General features: G+C 36.4%; 1 protein-coding gene across 1 annotated transcript in view; it reads left to right on the top strand.

The window, feature by feature from the left end:
* Positions 1-5690: 5690 nt before the first annotated feature.
* LOC121386287 (nuclear hormone receptor HR96-like) overlaps positions 5691-24287 on the top strand; it is a 204482-nt gene continuing 185885 nt past the window's right edge. Inside the window, exon 1 of the mRNA XM_041517138.1 lies at positions 5691-5823. Coding sequence (XP_041373072.1) covers positions 5809-5823 — 15 coding nt within the window. The 5' untranslated portion in view covers positions 5691-5808. The remainder of the gene's footprint in view (positions 5824-24287) is intronic.

The raw sequence follows: 24287 nt of genomic DNA, 5'->3' as shown, positions 1-24287 counted from the left end.
TTGTTGAACGTCATCAACAGACCGGGAGTGTCCGTGATCGACCTCGACCTGGTCAACGTCCCGTTATGACCCCACGCCAAGATCGGCAGATTCGACGACACCACCTCCGTGACCGCGACGATGACAGCAAGAAACACGATAGGATGTCATGGAAGGCCTATCCATCCGATGACGGTCATCCGTCGACTCAGAACGGCTGGACTCAGATGCAGACGCCCGTACAACGGTAACATCATGACACCTCGACATCGTGCTACGAGACTACAGTTTGCTCTCCAGAATGGTAATCATCCACCATCTTCCTCTCATAAATTGCTATTTTAAGTCCAATAAATACATTTTTCATTAATCACAACAAAATATTGAAAAATATCTGTTTTGCGTTTTCATTGTGTGTCAGTATATAATGTATATAATGTACTCCTCTGATGCCACCGGATGGTGGCTTTGAGTGAAATAAAGTTCTGTTCTGTTCTGATTATACAGAACCGTCAGTGAGTGTACGTCAGTATATGTCACGTGCCTGTTGTTTGGTGTCTAGTAGGATATCTACGAGTACTTACCGGCCTCGGTGGCGTCGTGGTTAGGCCATCGGTCTACAGGCTGGTAGGTACTGGGTTCGGATCCCCATCGAGGCATGGGATTTTTAATCCAGATACCGACTCCAAACCCTGAGTGAGTGCTCCGCAAGGCTCAATGGGTAGGTTTAAACCATTTGCACCGACCAGTGATCCATAACTGGTTCAACAAAGGCCATGATTTGTGCTATCCTGCCTGTGGGAAGCGCAAATAAAAGATTCCTTGCTGCCTGTTGTAAAAGAGTAGCCTATTTTGCGACAGCGGGTTTCCTCTAAAAAAACAGTGTTAGAATGACCATATGTTTGACGTCCAATAGCCGATGATAAGATAAAAAAAATCAATGTGCTCTAGTGGTGTCGTTAAACAAAACAAACTTTACTTTTTTCCACGAGTACTCGGGCACGGGCCGAATCTAGCAAGACTCGCAGGACTCGAGTACTCGTGAAAAGAAGAGCACTCTCATTTAATTATCTTGCGTTACGTCATTTTGCCATATTATACGTCCCGCCGGTTACATTGTAGTGTTATGAGATATGAAGGGAAAAGAAACGCCGAATGTGACAGTTGGAATGAATGAAAGAATGTTTAACGACACCTCAGCACGACGAAAAATACATCGGCTATTGGGTATCAAACTATGGTAATGCAAACAAATAAAGTGATGATCAACATCAATATAAAAATTCAAAATTTAAATAAAAACAGTGTAAAGAACTGTGCATAAATACAAATATCACAGATAGATACTGACTTTTACTCAAAATTTCAATTATATCTCGAAAAAACCCCAAGGGGATTTGTGCTGTATTGGCCATTCTCAAAGAGAATGTTACACCCCTGCACCACGGTGAGGTTACAACACGCGCAGGGGTATGACAGTGTGGAATGCAATATAACGGGCCATTGTATCAATGGCATGATTTGGCGCCCATGTTCAGCGCTGGAATTAAGATGCATAATGCTGTTTTCCTTTATTCATTAGTCTCATTATTATCTAGTGTAAGTTGCGGGTACTCTGGTCCGGGTCGATTTGACCCACGAGTACTCGAGTCCAATATTTTGGACTCGAAGGTCCTAGTGTCTAGCTCAGGGCCCCGTTCCACGAAGCGATCTTAGCACTAAGATCACCTTAGTGCGTAAGACAGCTATGCACTTAAGGTGATCTTAAGGCTAAGATCGCTTCGTGGAACGGGGTCCTGGTACTCTGACCATAAGAGAGCAAGACGGACGTTTGGACAGTTATGACGCTCTCTTTACGGCCAGAGAAAACTATATCAAAAATGCGCAAACTGTGCCTACCAAACGGTAGTCAAAGATTTCCTCTCTAATACAACAAAAATTCTATGTTTGATTGATTTGATTTCAACTTATTTTCGTGCTTATATCCAATTAAGGTTCAAGCACGTTGTCATGGGCACACACACCTCAGCTATTTGAGCTGCCTGTCCAGGACAGTGGGTTAGTTGTTAGTTTGTTAGTGGTTAGTGAGCAAGAATAGGGTGTAGTGGCCTTACACCTACCCACTGAGCCCTTAAGAGCTCGCTCTGGGATGGAGCCGGTACCGGGCTGCGAACCCTGTACCTACCAACCTGTAGTCCGATGGCCATCGAGGCCGGTTATGTTTGACGTAATACCTTTAGATTGGTCATTTTAGAGTACGTTGAAAACAGGGCCGTACCCTTCAGAAAATAGCATACACATCTCAGGGTTTAATTTGTATAGTGTTTTATCATTTTGTTTATAAAAAGTAGTGCCCCCCCCCCTCCCCCCTAGGATTTTGATCAGGGTACGGCCCTGGATAAAAAAAAAATATTGGACATATTTATCACTAATACAAACACTACAGGACGAAAGACGAAAGCACCACATTTCAATGATGTTCTGGTTAAACAACAAAAAACAAACAGACCAAAAAAAGCATTAACCCTGCTGATTATATGAAATTATTTTAAAAGTATGGAGACTCAGACTTTAATATTTCACACCTGCTATTATATGTCTATTCCCCACAGTCAGCGAAAATGTTGGGCCCATGGGTCAAATGGTATTAAAATAGCAACAGATTCGAAATTGTAAGTAAAAAAATGCGAAGGGCAATCAAGTGCAAAGAGCGTCGCTTTTACTTTACTTGGCGTAAACGCGATATATCCATATCAATATATCCGTTCATATATCCTTTTTTTTTTCTCATTTTGAAAAAAAACCCCACTGCGGTGGGTTTTTGTATTTTAATTAATTTTGTATTTATTATGAATTTGTTTTATCAAAAGCCAAACAATACTTTAAAGGACAGACCTTAGTTTCAACCCGTGAAAATGCACACTAAGTTTAGTTAATCTACAAACCTGTAACACATTTAGATAAAGTTACATTTCAGTGAAACATGAGTCTATGACTTTGAAATGATGAACTACTCTCTAAAACAGACTAAAACTCGACTCCATAACTGTTACTTCTCAGACGCGCGTGCGTTTTTAAAAATATGAAAAATGCATTTTGTGATGTTAAAAACACCAGGATGACAAAAACACTTCGAATGTACGGACATTGATAATCTAAACAATAAAATCTAAGTAAAGCATGATTTCGGATATCAAAAATGGCTTTAATAGTAAAAAATATGCCTTAGTGTTTAAAAACTAGGGTATGTCCCTTTAAAGATTAAATTATTTCTAATTTTTTTTAAATATTATTATTGAGTTTATTGAGTATTTGAAAGAAAGGAAATGTTTTGAGTATTTTGGATAAACGCAGGCTACCATAATTCTATATTTCAACCTTTTCTAACCAAAGCTTAGCCCGAGTACTCTGACTGTAGGGGGATGGACGGACATTTGGACAGATTTTCAGCTGGCTAATGTCCGTCCAGCCCCCTACAGTCAGAGTACTCGGGCTAAGCAAATACCAAATTGCGAAAAAAATAAATCAAAACGCTGAATTTAATAGTAATAATATTTGTTAATTAAAATAATTTTAATGGTACTTTTAAAACAGCCCCCCAAAAAACAAAAACAAAAAACAAAAAAAACAACAACAACAAAAAACCCCAACAAAACCAACAACACCCCCCCCCCCACCCACCCACCCACCCACCCAAAAACAAAGAAAAAACACACACACTCAACAACAACAAACAAAAACAAACAAAAAAAACCTTTCTGCATTAAAAAATCCAATAGCCGATGATTAATTAATCGATGTGCTCCAGTGGTGTCGTTAAACAAAACAGACTTTTACTTTACTTTTTTTCATAGACATATGGACGTGCAAAGCAGGTGCATTTGCAGTAATATTATTGGGGTGTACAGGGCCGTACCCTGATCAAAATCCTGGGGTGGGGGAGGGGAGGGGGGGGGGGGGCACTACTTTTTATAAACAAATGAAACACTATACAAATTAAACCCTGAGATGTGTATGCTATTTTCTGGAGTAAAAAAAAACAGGAAAAGAAAAAAGTGAGATTCTCGGGGAGAAATTTCCCCCTTCCGGAGGGTACGGCCCTGGTGTATATATCTATACTGTGGCGACCGAAATATAGACCTATGGTGGTGGTGGTGGTGGGGTCGAGTCATGCTCCCTCGGAAAATATATTCAGAAAAAAGAAAATGTTCTTGAACATGGAGGGGTTTCTACCCCTGGAACCATCCCCCAGTACACGTTCCTTATTCGGATATTTGCGCAGAGACGGTTTAAAAGGATCCGCGGGGCCTGTAGCACAAATTACAGCGAGGACCCCCCCCCCCCCCCCTTCCCAGGATATATATTTTGCAACTCCCTGGGGGAGAGTGGGGAAATGACCTGGGGGAAATAAATGTACACATCACCGCGGGGCCCCCTGAAGCGCGGGACCCGTAACGCGTGCTACATGTGCACTAGAATAAGCTGACTCTGTATTTACGTGGAAGAGTGTAGTGATGGGCTTGTAAGAACTGTCATGTTGATTGATTGAGTTATGCCGTTTTCCAGCAAAGTACATATAGCACTCTTAAGCACTCTCATGTTTGTTTGTTTTGCTTAACGACACTACTAGAGCACATTGATGTATTAGTGATCTGAGGCGGGACGTAACCCAGTGGGAAAACGCTCGCTTGATGCGCAGTCTGTCTGGGATCGATCCCCGTCGGTGGCCCTATTGGGCTATTTTTCGCTCTAGCCAGTGCACCACGACTGGTATATCAAACGCCATGGTATGTGCTATCCTATTTGTGGGATGGTGTATATAAAAGATCCCTAGCTACCAATGGAAAAATGTAGCGGGTTTCATCTCTATGACTTTGTCAAAATGACCAATAGCCGATGATTAATAAATCAATGCGCTCTAGTATAGTGTCGTTAAACAAAACAAACTTTTTTTTAAGTAATGATCTGCTATTAGTTGTCAAACATTTGGTAATTTTGCTATGTATACAGTCTTAGAGAGGTAGATACTAACACTGTAAACTTACGAGTTTCGCAAAAATTATCAGGGTGGGACATAGCCCAGTGGTAAAGAGCTCGCTGTCCGTGGGCCCATTTGGCTATTTCCCGTTCCAACCAGTGCACCACGACTAGTATATCAAAGGCCGTGGTATGTACTACCCTGTTTGTGAGATGGTGCATATAAAAGATCCCTTGCTGCTAATCGAAAAGAGTAGCCCATGAAGTGGCGATAGCGGGTTTCCTCTCTCAATATCTGTGTGGTCCTTAACCATATGTCTGACGCCATATAAGCGTAAATAAAATATGTTGAGTGCGTCGTTAAATAAAACATTTCTTTCTTTCATAAAAATGGTATGACAGGCAAGCTAGTTTAGTATTTTATTTATTACAAACCAACTGCAAAGAAGCCGCAATGCAGAAGTAAGCAGATGTCGAGACCTACTACATGTTATTTTTGTATGAATTAGGTCAGCAAGTGATCTACGTCACGCTTACGTCATGCCAATATTACAGTAGTTAGATACCGAGTGATTGCTTTGACATTAGCAATATCTTACACTGGTGTGTAATAGGATTTAGATATTCTACGGTAACAGGTTTCGAATGAACTAAAAATGCGGTCATGCGATAAGCTCAACGAGAACATGCGGAACATTTTGTAAAAGTCGGTCGCCTTGGAAAGATAGCAGCAATGGTAATGGTTGGAAGTTTTTTAGTGATTCTTGCATTTGTCCTTCAGTTTACAAGAATGACAGTACATGTGGATTTTTGAAAAGGAATCAGCCAAACCTGTACGTTTTTACTTTCGTCATGGATGACAAAACGGTAAGTTACGAGATGTTTAAAGAGAGCACAAAAATTTAAAGGTGCAATCTCTGATAGATCTTTCATTTTATATTCTTAAAAATAACATGCAAAATATCCTCCGATAAACATGTTTTCCATCAGTTAAGGGACATATTTCCGCCTATTACCATCCCCTCTCCATTATCCCCCATTATATTGATATATGTATAAAGAGGGAACCACACCATAGCCCAAAAACTAACTAAACCTAACCATAACAACTGGGGTAACCATCAGATATTTTATCCCCAGTTTCAGTGAGGGGCCTGTTTCGGTGGATGCATTGATTGCATGCAACAGTATGCACATTTGAAGATTTTTGTTGTTGACTTTTGCATGAGGAAAGTAAACAAATGTCTGTCACATTCATAGAAATGTTAGTAAAAATGAGGTTAGACCAAGCAAAAAAAAAGAAGCAAGATTGAACTTAACCCACTCATAAAAACCAGTGATAGAAATAAACATAAATTTTCAGTAGTCCACCGGACAAGTACATCTAAAAATCTATTTATCCACCAATATTTTTACTTGTTCAGTTGTTAATTTTATTGAAGTGCAAGAACAACATTTTTTGATTGCTCAAAATGAAACAGCATTATAATTTTTTATTTGTTCACAGGACAATCAGTGAATCACTGAGGTACACTTTGTTTGTCTGAGCAGACTTTCACTTGTCAGGACAAACGGATAAGTGCTTATTTTGAATGCTGAAAACAGCATATATATCTTTTTTCTATGATTTTCAAATAATGAAATTTGAAAGAAAACTTAATTTAAAAAAAAAAAAAAATTGTCTGTCCTCAGCTTACTGCTATTTAGTTATTGAAGTCACATGATTGTCACAGCATCTGCTGGCAAAATCATCTGCACCGATACTTGCCAAAAATATATGGTTCTTACATGTTTTAACATAAATATCTTTTTGGATGTCCGTGTATATATTTATTAAAATTCAAAATCTGCCTTATATTTTTTAACCAAACAATTTTACCATTATAACCATTCATTTGCTCAAATTATAACATGATTGCAAGTCATTGGAATTGTTGTATTAATTTTCCAAAAATGTCTGTTAACATTGATTTTCAAAGACTCTGTTTTGTAATATTTGCCATAAAATATTTAAAATTATTTTTATAAATTATTATAAGTACAATGTACACATCGTTTTGTTGAACAGCACACGTTTGGATAAAAACACAGAAACATGTCATTTTAAAAAGATCTGGCTATAAACTATACCACTAAATGTTTCATGCACCAAAACAGGTGACATATTGTTAAAGGGACATTCCTGAGTTGCTGCATTGTAAGGTGTTTCCAACTAATAAAATAGTTCTACGATTAAACTTAAATATTAAATATATTTTCTTGTTTAGAATATCATTGTCTGTATATTCAATATGTTTCTGGTCGTCTTAATATTTCTAAGAAGCCCAAACTGCATTTTGTCTACAAATAATTTCGTATACATGTACGAAAAAAACTATATTTATTTTATAAAATGAAATTTAACCTAGTACAAAATTAATATTACAACGATCAGAAACACATTTAATATAAAGCCACTAATATTTTATGCAGAATAATATATTTGATATGTAATTACAATCGTTAAAAGTCTCTGTTAGTTGATAACATCTTAAAAATTGCAGCAAACTCAGGAATGTCCCTTTAACAATATTTATGGCTAATGCATGCTACACGTCTGGATGCACATGCAGGTAACTTTGCTGCATATAGCAGCCAATTCAATGCTCTTTTGAGTCATAGAAATACTAATAAAAAGATAGCTATAATAGCTGCTATTTGAATAACAACTGTCTGTTTATAAATATTGATTATAAATATATATATGCCTTAGAACCAATTTATACAGGTTTTTAAATGTCAGCAATGAATGGAGAGTTTATTTTTATTGATCTATTTCAAATCCTATGAATATTCATAATTTTTTGTTTGCCTTGACATAAATGATAATCAAAAGGCGGGACGTGTATTTATAGTCCGTCCCATCATTCTGTAAAAATGTTTTTTGAAAATAATTTCAGTTTGGTTTGACGTAAGAAGAAAAGTAAACATGTTTTGGAAATAACAAAAAATTACAAATTTTGTGTGAAATTTACAAATCAGTCAGCTCAGAAATAAATAATTTGTAGTACATTCTATAGAATGAAAAAAGACATTCCCTGTGGGACGGACTATATTCAGTGATAAAACTGAATCATGGCACCGACGGCAGTTGTCATCATTGAGATATAAATTGCAGTGTTTTTGTTTTTCTTGCTGTGTAGATGTATATATGTTTTTTCCACCCAGCATGTAGAAGCATGACGAAAACTTTCAAAGCGACAAAATGTTAAAATATTACAATTCTTTAGGAAAATGAAAATCTAAAATTCAAACGCTAATCAAGAAGACGAGATGAGTGAAACAAGTACTGAAAAGTAAAATGAAGGCCAATCTGAGAAATCTGCAGCTGAAACCAAAACAGAGCCAGCCAAAAAACGTAGTCATGTGAGGCATGAAATTATAATTAAAGTCCCTCCCACCTTCCTCATGTGATCAATTCTGAAATGGTCCTCATGTCAAATTCATGATTGAGTGAAAACTAAACAATTTCATTGTTTCAAACTATTTAATTAATCCAGCGGCATAAGTCATGTATAATATTTAGATGGCTACAACACATGCATAAATGATACAAAAAGAGTCGTCTGGCTAGTAACATTTTAAGCTTGGCAAGTAAATTTTTTTTGTCCACTAGCCAAAGAAGAGTAAGTTATGAAACCGAGTGTAGAACACTGAGGAGTGTAACTATATACTCGGAGTATTCATTACACTGAACAGCGATCAATATCAATTGTTTTGATGATATGAGTGTATTTTGTTAGTGTACATGCAATGTAAATTCAATATGCAAGTGTTTGATTAGCTAATTAAAGCAAAATAAATTTATAGAATTCTTAATGAGCTCAATGAGAATGTCAAAAATGCACCATCTATAGCCTCTTCAAGGGTTCAAAAATGTTCCAAAAAATTACTTGCCACAGGGCAAGTGTCAATTAGATATTCACTTGCCCCATACATTTTTCCACTTGCCCACACTTCTTACGGTAGCTAACTGTCTTACTGCTATTTAATTTAATACAGTGCTTAATAAAGTAATAATCTTGAAAGTACTTGGTTTCATTGCACAAATAAAGAAGTTTGCCAATAGGTTACAACACTTATGCAGGAAGTACTAAATGTATATGTCTGTCCAGTAGTATCCACTGTTTTCTCTACTTGTTGATTGAAACTTTGTTATTTGTTTCGTAGTGTCCACTTATTCATCTAGATATAATTATTGTGTCGATGTACGCCTTAGTGACCACTTGTTATATGGCCGTGGATGTGATGAGATCCCTTTCCACTTGTGAACCATTATTTTATGGCTGGCATTGGTTCAAAAATGTTTAAGGATTTTGGCCCATGTGTCATTATTGTGAGTATATTATTTAACACTCTCTGCCCCAAAAAACTTCTCTGGGATGTTTTTACTCTGTTCATAGTTGGGAAAAGTCTCTTGCAAACAGCCGTGGTTGGGCTCAAAATAAACATGAGCTCATGTATGCTTAGAGGGCATCGCACCATCACAATTATTTTACACGAACGTAGATTTACATTTGCGAAGTACTGAAAAACATTAAGTATGTTCTGCTACAAGGTTTATTATATCTAAACTAAAATATCTTGCAACTTTTATAAGAACACAGTTCATAATATTTATGCTTTGTTCAAGTGAACTCGGAAATTATAAACTTGCTTTACACCCCTGTTCATTTGCAAAGAGCAGATTCCGGAACCTCGTTAACGTCTAATTTAATTTGAATATGACCATTTTAAACTATCCCACCTTATATACCATGTTTGCAAGGATTAAACATTTTGATTGCGCACACAAGCATGTATACTTTATTTTTATATAAGCTGTAAACCGTATTAGACGCTATTTTCAAGTTTGAAGACCATCGAATCCGATTACTTGAACAAATTCAGTCGAACGTTGAGTGGCAAAAATTACTGATGTTAGTCGATAGTAAAAGGGGAATAACTCTAAAGTTGTTATAAAACTTTTCAACACACTGTTTTCCATTTTGGTATGTTAACGCATTGGCAAGAGTTCCAATCGTTCTAGCATTTAGGGTTAGGGTTAGTTCTCCTTAGCTGTGTAAATGCTCGAACGATCGGATGGGATTTTTGATCCCCTGCTCTTTCAAACAAAAACACTTACGGTCATATGCCAAAGGGTCACACGGTTAGTTTATAATTATAAATATAGTACAAGTCTTTATTTGTACTGAATGTGTCACCTTCTTTATATAAAGATTATTATTATTATTATTAGTAGTATTGTTATTATTATTATTATGAGAATTCTGGTAATACTTTCATTTCATTTCAACTTGATTTCATGCTTATATCCAATTAAGGTTTAAGCACGCTGCCCGGGCAAACACCTCAACTATCTGGGCTATCTGTCCAGGAGATTGCCCTGGCAATACAAACATGGTTTTAAGTTTATTGATACATATAAAAAAAGCTAGAGATAGGCGGTATACCGTATCTACCGTTCGGTATCAGTATCATGTTAGTACCAATTTACTGTACCAAGCAAATTTCAAAATACCGAAATTTCGGTATTAAAAAATGTTATCCGCCATTTAGTAAAGCACTAACAATATATTTGATGAATGCAAAATAGCTGAAAAGAAGAGATAGATTAGGGCATTGTGTATGAAATTTAATTTTATTTAGATAAATTAGTGGGTGAGACTTAACTTTACCACTTGATAACAGTATTGTATCAATACTGAATACTGTACTGATACCGAGGTAAATCAACCTGAAAATACTGATACTGATATATTTTGCCCAACTTTACAAAAAACAAAATGGCCTTAAATTTCTGCTCATGATTAATCTGTTTTTACTTTAAAAAATATACTGTTCTTCCTTTCTGCAAAACCTTTTCACATTAATATTCATGGACATGAATAAATATTCATATTCATCACCTCATATTCATGATATGTATGGCATTCACCACCATGTATATTCGTTACACCCTATATTCAATATATATACAGAACAAGGCACAAAGCAGCACTTCAATATTTATTATGACTGGGACGGTGCGGTTGTGAACAAGCTTCACACTATCAAGATAGTTTTGGGAGAGTGGCAGTCCTCCTGTAGACAGTGCAGGAAAAATAAAATAATCTTGTGTCGTGCTCGCATTTGTCATACTTACTTGATCCGTTCATTTATCTTGAAGAAGGATCTTTCACCTCAGGGTGAGCACTGTCAGTGTATTCTGACGGTAGGCCACATTTTGTTGGAGTGTAAGCATCTCAAGGAAACTTGAAAAGATATATTTGGACAACGAAATGTGATGGAATCCTTTTGATTCTATCCAGAACTTTTTTACAATATTTATGTGATACTGACTTTTATTTAAAATTTTAATTTTACCCATCTGTGATATTTGTATTTTTTGCACAATTCTTTACACTGTTTTTATTTAACTCTTGAATTTTTATCTTGATGATGTTCAGCACTTAATGTTTTGGATTTACCATCATTTGACACCCAATAGCTGATGTATTTTTTCGTGCTGGGGTGTCTTTAAACATCTGTTCTTTATCTGTTTAGATTTGTCACCATGTGTATTCATTACACCTTTATTCAATATATATGTATGGAACAAGAAATGTTTTATTTAACGACGCACTCAACACATTTTATTTACGGTTATATGGCATCAGACATATGGTTAAGGACCACACAGATTTTGAGAGGAAACCCGCTGTCGCCACTACATGGGCTACTCTTCCGATTAGCAGCAAGGGATCTTTTATTTGTGCTTCCCACAGGCAGGATAGCACAAACCATGGCCTTTATTGAACCAGTTATGGATCACTGGTCGGTGCAAGTGGTTTACACCTACCCATTGAGCCTTGCGGAGCACTCACTCAGGGTTTGGAGTCGGTATCTGGATTAAAAATCCCATGCCTCGACTGGGATCCCAACCCAGTACCTACCAGCCTGTAGACCGATGGCCTGCCACAACGCCACCGAGGCCAGTATGTATGGAACAAGGCACAAAGTAGCACTAATATTTATTAAAGGGACATTCCTGAGTTTGCTGCAATTTTAAACATGTTATCTAGTCTGAATCAATACTTTTTAGCGATTGTAATTACATATCAAATATATTTTCTGTATAAAATATTCGTGGCTGTATATTAAACATGTTTCTGATCATTCTAATATTTGTACTAGGTTAAATTTCATTTTATTTACTAAAGTTTTTTTTATTTTATACATTTGGGCTTCTTACAAATATTAAGATGACCAGAAACACATTGAATATACAGACACTGATATTTTAAATAAGAAAATATATTTAATATGTATGTTTAATCGTAGAAATATTTTATTAGTTGGAAACATCTTACAATGAAGTGAACTCAGGAATGTCCCTTTAACCATTTGGTGAGCAAATGAAAACAAATCACTAACCAGTTTGGAATTGTGTTTTCAAAATCATGAAAAGCAATATTTCTAATCAGTTGAAAATTGATTAGCCATTCCTGAGTACTTTTTAATGTTTTAAAAATGTATAGTAATCTCTGGATCGCAGCATGACACTGAACACAATATTCCCTAGATTATTCCTCATCAGGCAACATATTAAGTATTAATTAATATCGCTGGGTGTGCAAAAACTTTCACCAAAGTATGTCCAAAAATGAAAAAACCAAACAGTTATTATCTAGCAAATATCAATTTTTTTCCCGCCAAATTAAAATAACATTCGCCAATTGTTCCTAAAATTCACAATTGGCGAATTTGGCGAGTGGTAGAGCTAGCTCTGCAAAGCTTTGAAAAGTGTAAAACACCTCTATCGATCGATTCGTTGAATTAGCCTTTTCAACCTCTGACGGTTTGCAATACAGCGTGTGATTTCGGTTTAAAAAATTTAAGTGTCATACGGTCTCCCTGTATGAAAATCTTTTGAGCCTGCCACCAACCCAGCGAGCTCTACCGTGCATCTCCAGTAGAATAGAAGATACACTAAATGTTTTGCATGAAATTATAAAAAAAATTGCTATTCAAGACTCTGGTTTCCCAGGATTTTGAGGTATATTTTGACTGTCATTTCAAAGAATCACTGTAATTTGTACAAATAATTTTTATGAGCCATGCAGGTTTGTATGCTAGCCAAGTGAGAGAGTCTTGTATGATTTTTGCAAGCCTTGGGCTCCCGGACTCTCCTCAAAATCGCACACTGGTATACCTTGGGTGACTTCATGCAGCCCCAAACCGTGATGTTATGTTTATATTTTTGATCGTCAGTTACTGTATTGTTTTACTAATTTTGTAAAATAAAACTGTATGTCAAAAACCCCCAGTCAGATGCTGACAAGATAATCTACATATACTTGCAAAAAGACAAGTGTTTTGTTCCTTTTAATTACCATAGTAGAATTTTACTCTCATAGGTGAGTGTTTGACAATATTGTGCCCTCTTACAGTGTACTAAAATGCTGGCTATGACTTTTGGCATGTATTGTTGTTGCCAATGCCACCAACATTTCATGTTTACAATAATAATGTTTTCCTGAATAATTTGTCAAGACATGGCAGACTAAAACCTTTTGGTTGCATTTTCACCATTTTCAAGGCACTTGTTTTTCATTAAAGTCCAAAAATTAATTGAAATACAAATAAATGTAATAATGTGCTTGCTTTAAAAGATGAATAGCAAAATATATAACAGGGATATATTTTTATTAATTAATAACACATTGTCCGAGTGTTTTATAAATCTATTTTTGAATTAATTATTGTAAAAGGCTTGTTTACATTTAATCTCAGGGCATCATGCATGGCGCTGATAAAGGCAAGATGGTGCTAGACTATTGAGGCATGGTGGATCACCATGCTAAAACAAGCTAGGCAAAACACTACAATAATTTTCTTATACATCCGTTGGTGAGAACACCATGCGTTATTTATAACACATACCCTGTTTACACACATACGTGTGTTAACAATTTCAAGACATATGACTGGCTGTTCCTAGGTGATGACCAGGGGCCTAAATCACAAAGTTCTCTTAAGCTCTGCTAGACAACAAAACATCTTTTTTGCAAGTCTTTTAGCATTGCACTGCGAAATCACAAAGTTGTGAGAGTTTAATGAATTAGGCCCCAGGTCACCAATGCCATATATCCAATGAAAAACAACATGATGGAAATCGATTACACTGTGACAATCCATTAACCTGACAATTGTGTGTGTGATGCGTAAGTCAGCTACAAGTGCAAAGGGTTGTAACTATTTTTTTGTAGAATTTGGTTTTTTATTTGCTTAAAACCTGGTTTTTGAGGATATGTAAGAAGTAGAATAATACATTCGTGTTCGTTAGATACCATTTATCTCACAACTTGTTGTTTAAAAATGTATCAAACTCTCTTTCGCTAGTTAAGATACATTTTTAAACAATTCACTGTCACTCATAAATGTACATGTATCATTCTCCATATGCAACTCATTCTCTTCACTAGATACAGTGACCTACTTTTTTTTTTTAAATTTTAATTCTCAGTTTTAGTACTGTTACTCTGTAGATATGTAACATATTGCAATACATGATCTAGAGCACCAGCAACATATACATAAGCATCCTGCTTTTGTTTTTTGATCGATGCTACAAAGTACAATGCCTTAATTGTTTATTGAATCCAATCCACAACGCCACCAACCTTCCCATTCTGTTCACAATGAACTTCCTAGAATACTTTTTATAAATTGATATACGATTGGTTGGTTATCTTTATACTGAGTCAATCAGCTAGGAGTTCACATATTACTAAGATCTCGTCGGTTTTGTTGTTTAATTTCGTACAAAGCAGGTAACATCGCAAAATATATTTTACACTGTCGTCATTTTGATCACGTACAGAAAACATAATACGGTAGGTGCGTTGTCCAATAATTCTATGATGTGTATAATGTTTATACATGTTGATATCACATTAAACGCGTACACCAACAAAAAACAAATTTAGTAAAGCAGGTTTTATTTTTGTTAATACTAATAATAGTATAGCATGCTCCAGTTATTTCTGTTTCACGATACTGCAACATGATTTCAAGCCAAGGACATTGACCGTGGTAGAGTCAGATTTCTAGTACATGTGATCGGTTGACGGGCACCTGAAACCGATTTAATTGCAACTCAGTAATTCAAATTTATCGAATGTAAAGCATGTATATTTTAAAATTAAATTTACATCAGGTTGGTGGTGGGTTTTTGTTTTTTTGTTGGGTTGCTATGATTCGAGTTAGTAGTATAATAAATGATGTGTTAACTACAGTACACCGATAATCAAAGTTCATCCTGTTTGTAAAAATATATATTTATAAAAACTGTAGTAAGATATATTTGGGTAGAAAACAAAAGATGTTGACAGTTTCTCTTGTATGACATTATTATTATTTTTTAAAATAGAGAATTTGCAGGTACATAACATGTATATTATGATATCATGATAAATGTGATAACCCTGTACCATGTGGTTGTTACACTTTTACATTCAGTTCACAGGTTTGTGTCCATGAAGAAATCATATTCTGTGGTGAAAAATAAAATTATTGCACTTGTTTAAATAAAACAGAATAAGCACAAACAAATCAGTTTCAATATTCATAAATAGTCAACAGATTATCATGATTCAGAATTGTAATGCAACATGATATGTATATAATACATAAGAAATCGATAAATGTTGTGTTCATGGTGTTTCTTTTTCTTGTGTAAGACTGCAATGACCCATTCCTTCTATCTTTGAGAACCACCATCATATTAGTTACATTAGGATATTTATTCTGAAAACACAAGACATTAACCCTTAAGATATTTAATTTAGACACTATTACTCCTCAAACTTAATCATGTTCATGGGTGCAATTCTTCTCGGTCTCTTGCTTCTAATTCTGATTATTTTGAGGGGTGTGATTTTTCCCTCCTCTGCATTTTGAGGAGTGTGATTTCCACCCCCATCGTAAGCATTTTGAGGAGTGATTTTTAGCACTCTTGGGTTTTTCAAAAATTAAAATCTGTATAAGCATCGGAAGATGGCAGCAACTTGGGGGGGGGGGGGGGGGGGCGGGGCGGGGATAGGCACTTATTAAATGAGAGTTCATATTGTGGCCCCCCAGTTTCAGAGTTGGGGGGGGGGGGGTGTCAGTGCCAAAAATGAAGTCCCAAGTTACACTTATTGTAAGATTTACCCACGTTGCAGGTAACAGAAACACAGATCCAGTCACGGCTGTAGGTGTTAACAATTAATATACATGTTCCAGTACATTTATTTGTCACTGACTGGTGTGTTACATCAATACATGAATGTCTTTTGTTTGTTTTCCTTCATGTTTTACTAGAACAAATTTTGCGACGAGGTTGGTTCCCTATATATATATATATACAGTGGACTCTTGTCTAAACCGGACTCACTTCGTACCGACGAAATAGTCCGGTTTACATAGAGGACCGGTTTAGACAGAGTTCATCCAGAGTTATGGTTCTTGAATGATCGACAACTCACGATCAACAACGACATTTGATCCCATGGATGGTTTTGGAAACAAATTGACAAGTATAACTCGCCGAATTCATAGGAGTGAAATCAGCTAGGTATCAACACACACACACACACACACACATATATATATATATATATATATATATATATATATATATATATATTAGAATCTCGTTGGGTTGAACGCAGAAGGGTTGAATACACTGCAAAGCTCGAACCAAAAACAAAGTCCCGAGTTACACTTACACGTTGTTGACCGAATGGTTAGGTCGAACTACTTGATGGGTCGAACACTTTCTTGAACATGGACAGGGTTCGAGTCAATGGGATATATCAGGAAATTAATTAAGCCCCACCGGGATTGTATTGCAGCCAAAAAAGACACTGAGAAATAGTGTTTTTTTCATACTGACTGTAAGGTTTTAACCAGATATTGAGTCAGAAAGTTTTTACATATTATGTACATGTATCTGCTGGGTATTTCCTGAGATGACATGAATGAATTACCAGGGTGATTCGTAGCTTCATAGTTAATTACCATACATTCGTAGCTTCATAGTTTTACCTAGAGTTCATTAAATATTGATGTATCGATAGGCTTTCTTACTATTAATCTTGTACAATGTCCTCTGAATTCACAGAGCATTTAACTTCCATATTATCACAGTGACCTCTGAAGTATAACCAAACGTTTGACATCCAACAGCCGATGATAAATATATCAATGTGCTCTAGTGGTGACGTTAAACTTTTAAAAACAAAATATTTGAAGAAAAACAAGAACTTGTAACATTTGTTCTTCTTATTCTTGTTCAAATAATTTTTAAAGAATTAATTTTTATAGAAATAAATTTGTATAAAAATCAGTATATTTTCATTGGTTTCAAAAGCTCTTTTGTAATGCAGTTATGCAAATTGGCTGACAACTTGCTTCTGGATCAAGATGTTAGAAGTGGAGATTGCTTAATTAATTAAGGCCCATTCCACAAAATGAAATTTCAATCCCTGTCAACCCACCTCTATAGTCCGTCTGTGTGAATAGAGAACCAATGAATTGGCATATAACTCTGTAATGAATATTAGCTCAGTCGGTTGAGTGCTCGCCTGAGGTGCTTGCATTGCAGGATTGAACCACCTCAGTGGATCCATTCAACTGATTGGGTGTTTTTTTGTTGTTCCATCCAGTGCACCACAACGGGACAAAAGCTGTGATATTTGCTTTCCTGTCTGTGGAGAAGTGCATATAAAAGATCCATTGCTGCATTAGGAAAAATGTAGCGGGTTTCCTCTTATGAATACGAGTCAGAATTACGAAATGTTTGACATCCAATAGCTGATGATTAATTTACCAATATGCTCTAGTGGTGTCATTAAACAAAATAAACTTTTAACTTTTATACCTGTATTGTAGAATAAGATTTAACCTATGCAATTTGATGGTCATTTGTAAAGATACTTTTTTATTTACACTGATGTTTTTTTAAAATTAAATTTTAGTTAGTATGGGTTTTTTTTTTTTTTTAACTTCATTCATTTTTCATTAGAATTATTTGCCAATTCATCGGTTCCCTTTTGATACAAACAAACTAAATAGTGAAACTTAGTGCTGGGGTAGGTGATTTGTTTGTTGTGGGTTGGGGGTGGTGGTCTTAAAACACATGTTCCTTTCACTATGGGTTTAGCTTCCAGGTACACAGATATGCTACAATTAGGTCACTTTTGTTTGGGTCTCAATGGCGTTGCTATGGTGTCAGTACAATGTATCGTTGTGCCAGGTATGAATCTTTAGACTGACGCAAGCTATGTCTTATTAATGTGCGACTCACTCTAACACTATAAGGCTTTTTGTTGCTTGAGATGTCTCTTGTGATTTAAAAAAATACTTTCTCAATGCTGCGGAATGGTATGGGTATTTGTGATAAATAACCGCATATTGATTGATTCCGCATACAATCTTTGCCTATTTTTTGCCGATCTGAAGATCTACCTTTCAGATTAAAACTCTGACGTCATGGACCAGTTGTTCATAGCATGGTTAAATTAACTCTGGGTTAAGTCTTAATAGAATCTATCACTGTTGTGAGGTATAGATAAGGCTATTCCAACCCGAGGGACAAAACTTTTTTTTGTGAGGACCGAGGTTTACCCGAGGCCTTTACAAAAATATTTGTCCTGAGGGTTGGAATTGTCTTATCTATATCTCACAACGGTGATTGATTCTTTTTCTTGCCCATTTAATTACAGTAACAAAACATTAATTTCGTAAGCGACAGTTTGTTTATTGTAGAACGATTCGTATACATTTCACCCGCAAACTCATTTAATCATATGCGGAAAAATATAGTCCACCTTATGCAACGACATAAATATGTAATTTTCAACTTACCAATAAATATAAAGTTGAAAATATTAATTTGTTTAAATATTTTTAAAACAATGATACAAAGTGAAATGGAAAACAGAATTGTGAAAACCATGAGTTATGACGTCAATCGTCGTAAAACATGAGTTATGACGTCACGTGTATGTAGAAATCGTCTAGCCCTCGGGTTGGACAGATTTATCTAGCCCTAGGGTCAGACAGATTTATCTAGCCCTAGGGTCAGACAGATTTATCTAGCCCTTGGGTCAGACAGATTATTCTAGCATCGTGCAGTGGGCAAGAATAAAATAATCTATCATGAGTGGCAGTTGAAGATGGGAAAATCCAAAGCTGAGAAATATACTTGGCGAGCCTTGGCAAGTTTCAGACAAAACAGTGTTATCTCAAGGGTTGGGATTTCTCTGTCTTCAACAGGAAGGAAGGAAGGAAATGATTTATTTAACGACGCACTCAACACATTTAATTACGGTTATATGGCGTCAGACATATGGTTACGGAATGAAGGAAATGTTTTATTTAACGACGCACTCAACACATTTAATTACGGTTATATGGCGTCAGACATATGGTTACGGAATGAAGGAAATGTTTTATTTAACGACGCACTCAACACATTTAATTACGGTTATATGGCGTCAGACATATGGTTACGGAAGGAAATGTTTTATTTAACGACGCACTCAACACATTTTATTTACGATTATATGGCGTCAGACATATGGTTAAGGAATGAAGGAAATGATTTATTTAACGACGCACTCAACACATTTTATTTACGGTTATATTGCGTCAGACATATGGTTAAGGAATGAAGGAAATGATTTATTTAACGACGCACTAAACACATTTAATTATGGTTATATTGCGTCGGACATATGGTTAAGGACCATATTGAGAGAGGAAACCCGCTTCATGGGCTATTCTTTTCGATTAGCAGCAAGGGATCTTTTATATGCACCATCCCACAAACAGGATAGCACGTATCACAGCCTTTGATATACCAGACATGGTGCACTGGCTGGAATGAGAAATAGCCCAATGGGCCCACCAACAGGGATCAATCCCAAACTGACTGCACATCAAGCGAGCGCTTTACCACTGTGCTACGTCCCACCCTGGACGATCAGCTGTCTTCAACAGCCACAAGTGTTTGATTATTTTTATTGCATACCTAACTAGTTAGGGTGAGACGTAACCCAGTGGTAAAGCACTCGCTTGATGTGTGGTTGGTTTGGGATCGATCCCTATCGGTGAGCCCATTGAGCTATTTCTCATTCCAGTCAGTGCACCACGACTGGTATATCTAAGGCCGTGGTATGTGCTATCCTGTTTATTGGATGGTGCATATAAAAGGTCCCTTGCTACTAATGGAAAAATATAGCAGATTTCCTCTCTAAGACTATATGTCAAAATTAGCATATGTTTTAGATCCAGTAGCCGATGATTAATAATCAGTGTGCTCTAGTGATGTTGTTAAACAAAACAAACTTTTTTTTAACCTAATACCGAAACAAAGGATCAATACATTTGTACGTTACAGAAAAAAACAAGTGTAAATATAATTGAAAACTGTATTTAATTAATATTAAACATAGATAGTTATTACTAATTATTTTGTACTACAAGTAGCTTCAAAAGAATGCTATTATAATTAATTTGTGAACAATGATTAAGTAAATAATAAAGAAACTAAATAATACTTTTAACATGAAACTGTTGTGACAATTCTGAAAACCATCCCTCACTAGTAGCACGTTGGCAGCATGTCAGCAGTGAAGCGGCAATAATACGAAGCATGTAAAGCAGAAATAAAAGAGAGAAAAAAGCTGAAAAGAGAAAAAGAAAAACGGATTTGATTTGAAAACGTGAAGGAGACTACTTGATTTAAAAACACAACACAAGACGACGTTTTAGGTACACGACATCATTGACCAGGCATTGGCAGCCATTTCTGTGTAATAGGATGCATGGTGGAGCCACAGTATTTAGGATATCACAGATATGTAGATTGTGATAATAGGATGAATGGTGAGGCCGCAGTATTTAGGACATCACAGATATGTAGATTGTGATAATAGGATGAATGATGAGGTCGCAGTATTTAGGACGTCACAGATATGTAGATTGTGATAATAGGATGAATGGTGAGGCCGCAGTATTTAGGACATCACAGATATGTAGATTCTGATAATAGGATGAATGATGAGGTCGCATTATTTAGGACATCACAGATATGTAGATTCTGATAATAGGATGAATGATGAGGTCGCAGTATTTAGGACATCACAGATATGTAGATTCTGATAATAGGATGAATGGTGAAGCCGCAGTATTTAGGACATCACAGATCTGTAGATTCTGATAATAGGATGAATGGTGAAGCCGGATTATTTAGGACATCACCGATCTGTAGATTCTGATAATAGGATGAATGGTGAAGCCGCAGTATTTAGGACATCACAGATATGTAGATTCTGATAATAGGATGAATGGTGAAGCCGGATTATTTAGGACATCACAGAGCTGTAGATTCTGATAATAGGATGAATGGTGAAGCCGGATTATTTAGGACATCACAGATCTGTAGATTCTGATAATAGGATGAATGGTGAAGCCGGATTATTTAGGACATCGCAGATCTGTAGATTCTGATAATAGGATGAATGGTGAAGCCGGATTATTTAGGACATCACCGATCTGTAGATTCTGATAATAGGATGAATGGTGAAGCCGCAGTATTTAGGACATCACAGATATGTAGATTCTGATAATAGGATGAATGGTGAAGCCGGATTATTTAGGACATCACAGAGCTGTAGATTCTGATAATAGGATGAATGGTGAAGCCGGATTATTTAGGACATCACAGATCTGTAGATTCTGATAATAGGATGAATGGTGAAGCCGGATTATTTAGGACATCACAGATCTGTAGATTCTGATAATAGGATAAATGGTGAAGCCGGATTATTCCCGTTTGGTACTTGGTACCGCTTGGCAGGGCTGTTCTTCATGCTTGCTGTCACTTCAGCTATCTCGGTATCACCCAAGCTGGGGGGTGGGTGGGTGGTTACATGGAACCTGCAGTATCTATGAGCTAATCGTCCACCATTTGAGGTCACATACACTTGGTAAACACACTCGTTATCACACTCATGAGGTGGAACCAGGGTGTATGTGGTATGCAGTGATAGAAATAAACAGAATTTGTTTTACTAAAGTAGTGTAGAATAAAACTGATTTCTGTCGATTATTTCTTTCATATTAAACTGACAAGTAAATATTTGTTAAATATCTATTTGATGATACATTAATGATGATTTTGATGATCAAAATTGGTTATAGTCTGTTCCAATAAAGTACACAAATCGCCTGTTTACTGACATCTTTCTTTTAATTTCAAGAGTAAACACCACCTTGTACATAATGAGAGCCAAAACTAGTAAATGCTAAATTAGGTAGAGTATCATCAAATAGATATTTACAAAATATTTACTTGTCAGTTTAATATGAAAGACATTATTCTATTTCCGACACTACTTTAGTCCACCAGACAAATACATGTAGAAATCTACTTGTCTGCCAATATATTCCACTTGTCCAAATAAATGGTTTATTTTGTTCAAGTATCAGGATGGTGTTTGTGATTGCTAAAATGAAACTACACTGAATTTTTTTACTTTTCCACTGGACAACCACCGAGACACATTTTGCTTGTCCCAATTGATTTTCACTTGTCGGGACAAACAGACAAGTGCTTATTTCGAACACTGCCTTTCACATCCCCCATGAGCCTAGCGGTGCATTCATTCTTGGCTGGAATTAGTACTGAAATAGAAAAAACTACAACTTTTGCCTCAGGTGGGACAGCTTCGAGTCGGAAGGCTGTGGTATGTGTTATCCTGTCTGTGGGATGGTGCATATAAAAGATTCCTTACTGCTAATCAAAAAGAGTAGCTCATTAAGTGGCGAAAGCAGGTTTCCTCTCTCAATATCCGTGTAGTCCATAACCATATGTCTGATGCCATATAACCGTAAAAAAAAAAAAAAAAAAAAAAACTGGCCTTGGTGGCGTCGTGGTTAGCCATCGGTCTACAGGCTGGTAGGTACTGGGTTCGGATCTCAGTCGAGGCATGGGTTTTTTAATCCAGATACCGATTCCAAACCCTAAGTGAGTGCTCTGCAAGGCTCACTGGGTAGGTGTAAACTACTTGCACCGACCAGTGATCCATAACTGGTTCAACAAAGGCCATGGTTTGTGCTATCCTGCCTGTGGGAAGCGCAAATAAAAGATCCCTTGCTGCCTGTCGTAAAAGAGTAGCCTATGTGGCGATAGCGGGTTTCCTCTCAAAATCTGTGTGGTCCTTAACCATATGTCTGACGCCATATAATCGTAAATAAAATGTGTTGAATGCGTCGTTAAATAAAACATTTCTTTCTTTTTCCTTTCCGTAAAAAAAATGTGTTGAGTGCGTCGTTAAATAAAACATTTCCTTCCTTCAAGTTAGATGGCTTAACCACAGCACCACAGAGGACGGTAGAATAATTGCATTTTGGTTCAGCCCATCAGCTTGTTTGTCCCAAGCAGTATGTATGACTGTTCCATATTCGGACCACTGCATTTCCGCACTATATTCATAACACCACCGAGGTCGGTAGAATAATTAAATATTGTTCAGCCCTTCAGCTTGTATGTATTGTCCCAAGCAGTATGTATGACTGTTCCACATTCAGACTAATACAATTCCGCACTATATTCATACCACCACCAAAGTCGATAGAATAATTAAATATTGTTCAGCCCTTCAGCTTGTATGTATTGTCCCAAGCAGTATGTATGACTGTTCCACATTCGAGCCATTGCAATTCTGTACTATATTCATACCACTACCGAGGTCGATAGAATAATTAAATATTGTTCAGCCCTTCAGCTTGTATGTATTGTACCAAGCAGTATTTATGACTATTCCACATTCGAGCCATTGCAATTCCGCACTATATTCATAACACCACCGAGGTTGATAAAATAATTAAATATTGTTCAGCCCTTCAGCTTGTATGTATTATACCAAGCAGTATTTATGACTGTTCCACATTCGGACCACTGCATTTCCACACTATACATAAACACCACGTGGTTGGTAGAATAAATATTGTTCAGCCCTTCAGCTTGTATGTATTGTCCCAAGCAGTATGTATGACTGTTCCACATTCGAGCCATTGCAATTCTGTACTATATTCATAACACCACTGAGGTTGATAAAATAATTAAATATTGTTCTTCAGCTTGTATGTATTGTCCCAAGCAGTATGTATGACTGTTCCACATTCAGACTGATACAATTCCGCACTATATTCATACCACCACCGAGGTTGCAGGGCTCAAACTTAAGAATTTGTCT

Source organism: Gigantopelta aegis, chromosome 12 (genome assembly GCF_016097555.1).
Source record: "Gigantopelta aegis isolate Gae_Host chromosome 12, Gae_host_genome, whole genome shotgun sequence".
In the NCBI taxonomy this organism is placed as follows: Eukaryota; Metazoa; Mollusca; class Gastropoda; order Neomphalida; family Peltospiridae; genus Gigantopelta; species Gigantopelta aegis.
Note: the sequence above shows the minus strand (reverse complement) of the source record. Positions and strands in the feature narration are given on the sequence as shown.